At 46.7% G+C, this 9490-nt stretch overlaps 1 protein-coding gene and 1 pseudogene across 1 annotated transcript; both read left to right on the top strand.

The window, feature by feature from the left end:
• Window positions 1-1081: 1081 nt before the first annotated feature.
• LOC120685176 lies at window positions 1082-5450 on the top strand. Its single transcript, XM_039966999.1, has 4 exons — window positions 1082-1711; window positions 1785-2077; window positions 2188-2754; window positions 4837-5450. The coding sequence occupies exons 1-4, from the start codon at window positions 1082-1084 to the stop codon at window positions 5027-5029; spliced, it is 1683 nt and encodes a 560-aa protein (XP_039822933.1). The 3' UTR covers window positions 5030-5450.
• A 3160-nt stretch (window positions 5451-8610) lies between these two features.
• LOC120685175 lies at window positions 8611-9213 on the top strand (annotated as a pseudogene).
• Window positions 9214-9490: the final 277 nt, after the last annotated feature.

Genomic DNA, 9490 nt, shown 5'->3' with positions numbered 1-9490 from the left:
ATTAGTTAGCACTTGTAGCACTTATAGCACTTATACCTAGTTGCATAAGTAAATCAGTTCCGCGTACCCAGCTGAATTCCCATCCATGTTACTACCCAAATTGTTCAAGATTCAATGACTGAACCACATTTTAGCATGTTCATTTTGTACCCACTTGGCACTTTAGCAAACTGCAAGACCATGTGCCTCGCAAGTCTATGCCCCGAAACGCAACACTTGATACAAGAGGGTTAATTTGCTGACATCAGTAGTTAGCACTTATAGCACCAATATGTCATTTGATATCTTGACCTCAAAAATGTCAACGGACGCATATAAAAGGTTTTGTAGAAACACATTACTCCCTATGTTTTCACTACGTTTGTGTATCACACACTGTTTGCATTGGCTATAGGAAAGCATCATTCCGATAAAACAAACGTAATGAGATATTTATTTTTTCCATGGTACTGCAAACAGCTTAATCTCTAAAAAAGCATGTCTTTTAGTCATCATCGCTCCATACCGAATCTGAAATTCTGAATCCCTTCCTGCTGTTTTCCACTGCTTAATTGGATGAGTAAATCAGTTCCGTGAATCTTGTTGAAGTCCCATCATATCCATGCTACGTACTACCATAAACTTCAAGTTTCAATGACTGAAGTGCATTTTAGTTTGTTCATTTGGTGCCCACTTGTCACTTCAGCAAACTGCAAGACAATGTGCCTCACAAGTCTACGTAAGCGAGCGGACGTAATACAACGGACTTAACAAGTAACGCCACTTGTTAGCAATTATATATAGCACCAAATCGAAATTTGATTCCTTGACCGTGTCCACATGCAAGCTTAGATAGATAAGGCTTTTGTGGAAAGGCATCGATCATTACCCACCTCCATTATTTTTATTCCATCCCATTCCATGGCGTACAAACAGTATGCATGTATGGTCCTCTTGTATGTAAGTATATGGATCAACAAGCACCAAGAGATGCCTTTTCTTTCTATAAATACATGCATGGGCCTCTCAGATGGAGAGGGCTCTCCAAGACTCCTACTATCTACTCCGTGAACCACAGCGCCCACTGTGATCATCAGATACCATGGCTTCTGACATGGATTTCTCACCCACACCCAGCCCCCTTCCCCAAGATTATTCTTATTGCAATTGTAGCGATCGTATAACAACTGTACGAGTTCTCGTCATCGTAGCTGTTCTCTCCATGCTCCTCTTGCACATCCTGGGCTCGTTACGCCGGTTGTCGAGCCACGATCTCCTCCACACCATCGTGGCGGGAATCTACACGCTCTCCTACCCGCTGGTGAGCTACATCATTGGGCTCATGAAAGCTTCCGACTGGTACCATGTCCACTTTGCCATCTGGGCCGTGTTCCTGCTGCTGCTCCTCGGCAACACAGACAGCCTCACAGCCCGCCGCCTCAGCGACATCGACAATTGGAAGAGCATCTACGTGAAGCACCTCTTCAAGGTGTTCTTGATGGTGTACGTCATGCTGAAGATATACGGGTCCCCCAGTGAGGATGGTAAGCACGTCCCACCTGTGCCCCACCTGCCCGCACTCACGGCCATCCTAGTTGTTGTCGTCCTCAAGTGGTATGTCATGATCGCCTCCATGAGGATGGTGAGCAAGTCCTACCTCTGCAAGAACACCAAGGTGGTCGCCGAGTACATGAAGCATAAGGACAACAACCCAGGGGAGCCCTTCGATCCGGTACATGGTCGCTGGCGAGAAACATTGCTGCGTCAAGCGCCCTGCTGCTGGGGGCAAACTATGGTACGAGCAGGACGGCCCCAGCTGCTTGAAGAAGGTCACCACCGTGGAGCAGATCTGGCAGTGCAAGGGGAACCTGCTGTTCCATGATCAGCGGGGCAAGTTGCTCAAGGACCTGTGCCTCTCCATGGCACTCTCCAAGATGCTCAACCGGAGATTTGCTGGCTTCGAGCTCTCGGAGGCAGAGCTTGGGAAAACCCGTGACTTTGTGTTCACAGGTCTGCTCTCTGGGGACAAGCCGCACCAGCGGGCCTTCAGGGTCGTCGAGGAAGAGCTTGTTTTCGTCCATGACCTATATTACACAAGGTATTCTTACCTCGACCGAAAGTGTCGGTTCTTTGCTCTCTGCCTGCCCGTCATCATGTTTGCCCTATGCTCCTGGCTCACCTGCCTGCTTGCCATGGGGATCGCCGTAGGGTTGCCCTCACCATTTTCATAACCCTTGTTGTCGCATTCCTGGAGGCATACCAGCTGTACCTGTACATAGCCTCAGGTTGGTTCAAGGTGGCGCTGGTACGGAGCTACGTTACCACGCCTTTTCTACAAAGATGCCGCTTCCTTGAGACGATCACAGGCCTTGTCTTGAGGTTTAAGGGGTATCGCCCATGGAAGGGTAGAGTTGGGCAGTACTGTATCCTCCGGGATCTTGGCAGCACAAGCCGAGTTAGAAATTGTCTCCATTATGCTATACTGTTCCTGCTGGACAAGACCAAGAAGGGGCGCAAGAATTCAGTCAGGTTGTCTGAGAATGTGAAGAAAGCCATCGTAGATTCCCTGGTGAGAAGCAACGGCCAGCTGACCAACGGGGTAGCATCGTTGAAAGACAACGGCGTCCATGGTGAACTCTCAAGGGGATGTGATGCTACTGCTACCGACGGGACGGTGACCCACACCATACTGGTCTGGCACATTGCCACGACCCTATGCGAGCACCATCTGGCGGATGCACATGACAGAGAAGACGACGCAGTCAGAACGGCCTCCACTCTGTTGGGATTAGTCCCACATTGGTTGTGGGGGGAGAGTTGAACCAACATAAAAGTGGGGGGAGTCTCTCACCTCTTGGGCTAGCTTTTGGGGTGTAGCAAGACTTCCTCCGGGTGTGCGCCCGTTGGGCCGACTCTCCTGGTTTTTGGGCCGACATTTGGTATCAAGAGCAGGTTCGTAGTGGGCTCGCTCCCCTCGCTGGTGGCGTGCCGGCGGTGGCGACGTTTGCCGGAGGCGTGCTGGTGGTGGCCGGCACAAGGCGGCGTTCGTCGGCAGCTGCGATGGGATGAAGCTCCGGCCGTATGTTGCCTTTGGAGGTGCGCGGTCCTGCTGCCTTGGTGAGGCAGAGGCGTCGTGAAGGCTCCATGTTCGGGCGTGGTGCCTCAGCGGCGTGTGTCGCCGGAGGGCGTTTGGCGCCCGCAGTCTGCAAGTGTGCCAGCAATGGTGGCGCGTGGCTCCACCGCAAGGGATCGTGTGGCGATTCTTGCAGTGATGGTGGAGGCGTCAACCAGTTCGTGTTCGAGCGCGACGGCATCAATGGCGTTCGGCGCCGGAGGAAGAAGGAAGGTCGCCGGCCGTCTGGACGCGTGTGCGCGCGTGGTCGTCGGCCTGAGACGCAATGTGCGTGCGCGCGCGTGGGCGTCAACTGCGGCAGCGTGTGTGTGCACGCCAGTCGTCGAGATGTTGCGCTGCGTGCGTGTGTGCGTGCGGGCGTCGGGCACGGCGAGCGCGTGCGTGCGCGCAGCCGTCAAATGCGTGCTCTGCGCGATCGTGCGGTGATCGTCTTGGGCGCGTGTGGCATGGAAGAACCTCGGCGTGTGTCGCTGAGGGAGAAAGAAGGCTGCGGCGTCGCGGAGGCACGCTGCAAGGTTCGTGTCGTGTCGGGAGGCCGTAGTGGCGGCCGTGGCAGCGACGACGATGGGAGCTGCAGCTACGGCGAGCGCATGGCGGCCGGGAAGAGGAGGAGATGCTCCTCGCGGTCGGTCGACGAAGAGCCGGCGTCCTGTATGGCAGGACGTGCGACGGTGTCGTGGTTTAGGGGGAGTTTGTTGGAATAAACCACGCCATGGTGTGGCTGTGGCGTGTGCGTGTCGTGTTCGTGTCGAGAACATCGCGTGTGTGCGCGGGTGGCGTTTGCGTTCGAGTCTGTTAGGTCTGTAGGATCGATTGAGTCCGTAGTTAGGATGCTCGCTGGTGCACGAGTTTGTGCTTGTGTTCGGGTCCAGCGGCAAGGATGAAGGCGCATGAGGTTGGTTGCCGGTGTGGCCGTGTCCCAGGGCGCGGCGAGCTCGTGTGCGGCGCGTGCTCGCCTGTCTGTTGCAACCAAGGAGGACCAAGTCAGGGAGGATCGCGGCGGCAGCGTGATGGGTGCCACTTGGCTAGCGGATGAGGATGGAGACCGGTTCTTAGACACCACAGCGTGGAGAAGGCCGGGTCGCCAGGAACGTGCGTGCGTGGGCGCAGTGCTCGCCGGAGTATGGTGGCGGGGGAGCTGTGGTGTCTAAGTCTATATATGGTCTTGTAATCCTTGTGTTCTAGGTTGAGTGGAGTCCATTTTATCAATACAAGTGCCAACATACAGGCCGTGTGGCGGCCGGGGCGTTCATCGCCATTGTTGTGCGAGTGCACTGTTTATCTTCCTCCTCCGTTCGTGCGTGAAAGAGTAGAGTTCTAGGGCTCGATTCCAACATTTGGTATCAGAGCTGGGTCCGCAATCTCTTGTGCCCGTGCACACTTGGGTGGTGTAGGCCCGAAGCCCAGTGAACCATGGGTGTGAGGCCCGTGTGTGCTCGTGTGTCGAGCCGGTCAGTGGTGGACCGCGGGTGTGAGGCCCATATGTGCTCATGTGTGGAGCCGGTCACTGGTGAACTGTGGTGTGGGCCCGGTCAGTGCTAAGGGGCACCAATGTGTGACAGGGGAGATTGTTGGGATTAGTCCCACATTGGTTGTGGGGGGAGAGTTGAACCAACATAAAAGTGGGGGGAATCTCTCACCTCTTGGGCTAGCTTTTGGGGTGTAGCAAGACTTCCTCCGGGTGTGCGCCCGTTGGGCCGACTCTCCTGGTTTTTGGGCCGACACACTCTGTCCCGGTACTGCTTGCATCTCCTGGCTTTTGCACCTAACCTGTTGCCTGACCACAGCTCTGAATCGGAATACATGCTTGATCGCACACTCGACGAAGCAAGCGTGTTACTCGAAAAGGTCAAGAAGTTGGAGAGCAGCTGCCCTCTCAAGAAAAAAAAAAGTTGGAGAGTAGGTGTGAGGAGCTAATGAAATACAGCACCCATGATGGAGACGATGGTGATGAAGAATCACTCGTTAAGCAGGGCGCTCGGCTTGCGAGGCGTCTGATTGACGACATACCAGAAACGAAATGCCGGTGGAAGGTCCTCTCCGATTTCTGGGCGGAGATGATGCTGTACGTCTCGCCATCCGATGATGCCCGGGCGCACCTGGAAGCTCTTGCCAAAGGAGGGGAATTCATCACACACATATGGGTGCTGCTCACGCAGGCCGGTGTGCTCAAGCGAGGCCTGCAGGCAGGGCCAAATGATGTTGTCTGATCGACCTCTACAACCAGTGCAGACGACGTAGCAGTCCATATCTACCGACCAACTGCCTGTAACATTCTACCTATATATATTGTCTAGCTGTACAAGTTGTCACAAATAACGTCATACTTCGTATGTCCGTCTCGTACCATTACCATAATGTGACATGATTAGCAGCACGTGATTCTTTTAAGAAAATGAAACAGCTGGAGAGCTGCCTGCTATCTATTATATTATTAAAGGAGTGTTAAAAGAAGCCACCACGTTCGCCGAGAGGGTCTAGAAATTCCCACATTAATCTAAAAAAGAGAAGAATTTGCACCGTTGGATTTTATGAAGATCTAACGGTTCAAAATAACTCAAGAGTTCATATCAAATACGATTAATAAATAGCTAATTTCGGATTTAAAAATTTAAGGAAAATTAAGACATGGCAAAGAGTCCATGCTGAATACTATTAGTAAATAGTTTAATTCGGAATTAAAAAAATAAGGAAATTATGGCTTAATCAAAGAGTCCATGTTGAATACAATTACTAAATAGAAAAATTCTGAATTATCAAATTAAAAAAATAGCATTACCACTAGATAAAAATTAAAAAATTAAAAAAAAGACATGACAAAGAGTCCATACCAAATACGATTAGTAAATATAGCTTAATTTGGAATTAAAAAAATAAGGAAATTAGGACTTAACCAAAGAGTCCATGTTGAATACAATTACTAAATAAGCAAATTCGGAATTATAAAATTTAAAAAATTAGCATTGGCACACGACAAAAAAATTATTATTAGCCAAATAGCTAAATTAAAAATTAAAAGTATAAAAAAATTGGCATCAAATATGATTAATAAATAGATAAATGCAAGAACTAGAATAAAAAAATTATTGTTGATATGTGATGGCTGTCCAACTGTTGTCAGTTGACTAATTTTTTAGTATGTCATATTGTTAGTACCTGTTAAAAGTTTTGCAAACGGATTATGCGTTCTGGACGATTGAAGAAGAGGGGGCATGGGTAATGCGTGAGCTTGATGGAAAAACATATGTTTTAGAATTAATCTGGACTGTTAATACCTCTTTGCAAAGAGATAATGTTGACTTGAATTCCTACCAACTAATGGTAGCTAGCAGCACGGTGGTCGCAGGCAACAGGCTGGCAGAGGGAGCCTCCGACGCGATGTGCCCCCGGTGTCGTGGCACTGGCCCGACGTGAAGGGATGTCGAAGATGGATGGACGGACGATTTCGTGATGATGATGGAGTAAAGAAACACGATGAGATGTCAAATACGATTAATAAATAGCTAATTTCGAATTTAAAAAATTTAAAAAAAAGACATGACAAAGAGTCCATGTTGAATACAATTACTAAATAAGCAAATTCGGAATTATAAAATTAAAAAAATTAGCATTGGCACACGACAAAAAAATTATTATTAGCCAAATAGCTAAATTAAAAATTAAAAGTATTAAAAAATTGGCATCAAATATGATTAATAAATAGATAAATGCAAGAACTAGAATAAAAAAAATTGTTGATATGTGTAGTGATTATGAATCATATTAAGAAGAAAAATAGCTAAATAAATAGTATCAAATGCAATAATAAAAATCCAAGTTTGAGTTTCATGGCAGATAAAGTTAATAAATAGATGTATGGGAAAAATCAGGGAGTTAGTCATGTGAGGAATCAAATAGCATAGATAATTATTAACATTATTATCCCCATCTAATCTTCTATAAGTACACACTAGGCATGGAACACAAATGTGATCGATACCTCTAAAGAAGTATAGAGAAAGAGAAGATAAAAAGATAAAGAAGCACCAAGATTGAACGGGTAAGGAAAGTAGAAAAAGGAGAATAGAAAAAGAAGGCAGGAAAAATGAGAAAATGAGGGTAAAAGAAAAGGACAAAAGTGAATTTATTGGTTTTGTCTATAAATAATATCATTAGAATGAGAAAAATATTAAATTATAGCTATGTCCTGTTGGACATTTGACATCTTTCATATATTCATGAAAAAATAGAAGAAGCGGTTCTACCGAACGGTTTTCAAAACAGCTCTATATCCATAAAAAAGTTGCTCCATCAAGGAAGCCACAACTGAAATTATTTTAGCCACAGATACAGGCCTGAAGCCCTGCTAATCGATCTCAAAGTCGATTGCCTACAGTACAAAATCAAATGATTCAAATAAATGTACGTTGTCGATGCTCCTCTTCACTCAGAAAAAAAACTCTGAACAATACTAAACAGAAAACTTCTCCATTAGATGCATCGGATGCGATACACACTAATCGATTTCAAATATACCGAGGAACAAAATAGAAGACAGAGAAATCAATAAAATTACTAGAGAAAATGAAAAATAAAGAAAAGAGTTAGAAACAACAACAAAGATATATATGGAACTATCTATCACCGAGATGACAAAACTCTAAAGTAGACCAATATATGCAGTCATATGGGCTAAAAACAAATAAATTGTGCAGTAACCAAAGTGGGAAAAATAATAATATGTTCGGTTAAATAAAAAATTTAAAACATATATGCATTAACATAGCATGCATATATATAAGTTTTGCATAATATTTATTTACCAAACCCAGCAGGAGGCCTCAACTTATTTTTTAACATAACTTTTTTTTGTCTAATCCATGATCATTTTTATTTCGCTCCGATGATGAGTCAGGTCTAGATCTACTAGATGCTACTTAAGTGCTCTAACAACTACACTAGATATATTTTCGCTAAATATTAATCAAAATATTGCAAGATACAAATCGAACTCCAACATCTAAGTTACAGATTGTTGGCAAACATAACTATCAAATACATATAAATATATTTCATAATTATAAAAAAACTTTATATGAATACAATTATGTACAATTTGCTCCGTATTCAAGGTGATCCAAAATTGAATTCAATCCTCAAATTTAGATTTTGCAAGTTTAAGTACTAAAATATGCAACTATAATATAGAATAAAGCAACATAAAAAGTGATGATTGATATGAACTCCTATGCATAGAAAGCTGCAAGTAGTATAATATTCAACAAGAGCAAATGAGAGGTAAATAAATTACAAAATACATCTCTTCTGTCAATGTAAATATTTTTAAAGAAATAAATAAAAAACTAGCTACCCGCGCTATTAGCGCGGGCCACCTTGCTAGTTTCTATAGATGAAAGGGCTGGCAAAACTCGGCCACCCATGGCATCCACGTCGTCCATCTTCTCCTGACCATCCGATTATCAACCGATGTTCCTGTTTTCACCTCGTCCACCCGACTTATGTTTTTCGTTAGTCAACACAAAAGTCATGGCCTTCACACTGAACTGTGCGTCCATGATCCCAACTCTTACCCACCTCTACCGCCACGCCCCTACTCCGTCGCCCCCCTCGCCGCCAGCGGCCTCGACCTCGCCGCACTCCACGCCAGGGGCATCAGCGCGCACCCTAGCCGCGCTGCTCATGTCGTCGGGCCTCGTCTGCAAACCGGACGTGGCCTGGGTCACCTTCCACTCCGCCTACGACCTGGCCTAGCTCGTCAAGCTCCTAATGGGCCGCAAGCTGCCGAGGTCGCTGCTCGAGTTCCTCAAGTGCGTGCGCGTCTACTTCGACCCTGAGGTCTATGACATTAAGCACATGATGCGCTGCTGCGGCGGTGGACTCCACAGTGCGGCCTCGATCGCGTGGCCGCCGCGCTCCAGGTGCAGCGCGCGGCGGGGTGGTGCCACCATTCAGGCTGCGACAGGGTGCTCACCTGGGACACGTTCAGGCGGATGAGGAGCCTCTACTTCGCAAAGGAAGGCAGCCTAAAACAGCTCTGCGCCGGCATGCTGTTCGGACTGGAGCTCCAACTTCAACAGGACGCCAACAAGCTCTTCAGATGAACGAATCAACAGTTGAATCGTATAGGTTACTTTGCTGCCAATATATTAGAGGCTCTATTACTTTGCCAACAGCTCTCCTAACAGTTGCCAATATAATAGAGCTAGGTTACTTTGCTGCTGCTTGATCGCTGTCTGACTAGAAAAAGCTGGCTGCTACTATATTCACAAATCCTTCTTAAACCATTACACGAATAGGGCATGATCTGATGTCGACTTGCTTCTTCCTACTGGTACGTTTCGATCTACAACTAATAATCCAATTCTGTTCAATTCCCAT

Source organism: Panicum virgatum, chromosome 8N, assembly GCF_016808335.1.
Source record: "Panicum virgatum strain AP13 chromosome 8N, P.virgatum_v5, whole genome shotgun sequence".
Classification (NCBI taxonomy): domain Eukaryota; kingdom Viridiplantae; phylum Streptophyta; class Magnoliopsida; order Poales; family Poaceae; genus Panicum; species Panicum virgatum.
This window is presented reverse-complemented; position numbering and strand designations above follow the sequence as displayed.

Excerpts from the sequence above, each read along its gene's own strand:
- LOC120685176 (XM_039966999.1), top strand. The coding sequence starts at position 1,082 with ATGGCTTCTGACATGGATTTCTCACCCACACCCAGCCCCCTTCCCCAA. Across the intron at positions 1,712-1,784 it reads CAGGGGAGCCCTTCGATCCG|GACGGCCCCAGCTGCTTGAA; the intron begins GTACATGGTCGC and ends TGGTACGAGCAG. Across the intron at positions 2,078-2,187 it reads CATGACCTATATTACACAAG|GGTTGCCCTCACCATTTTCA; the intron begins GTATTCTTACCT and ends GGATCGCCGTAG.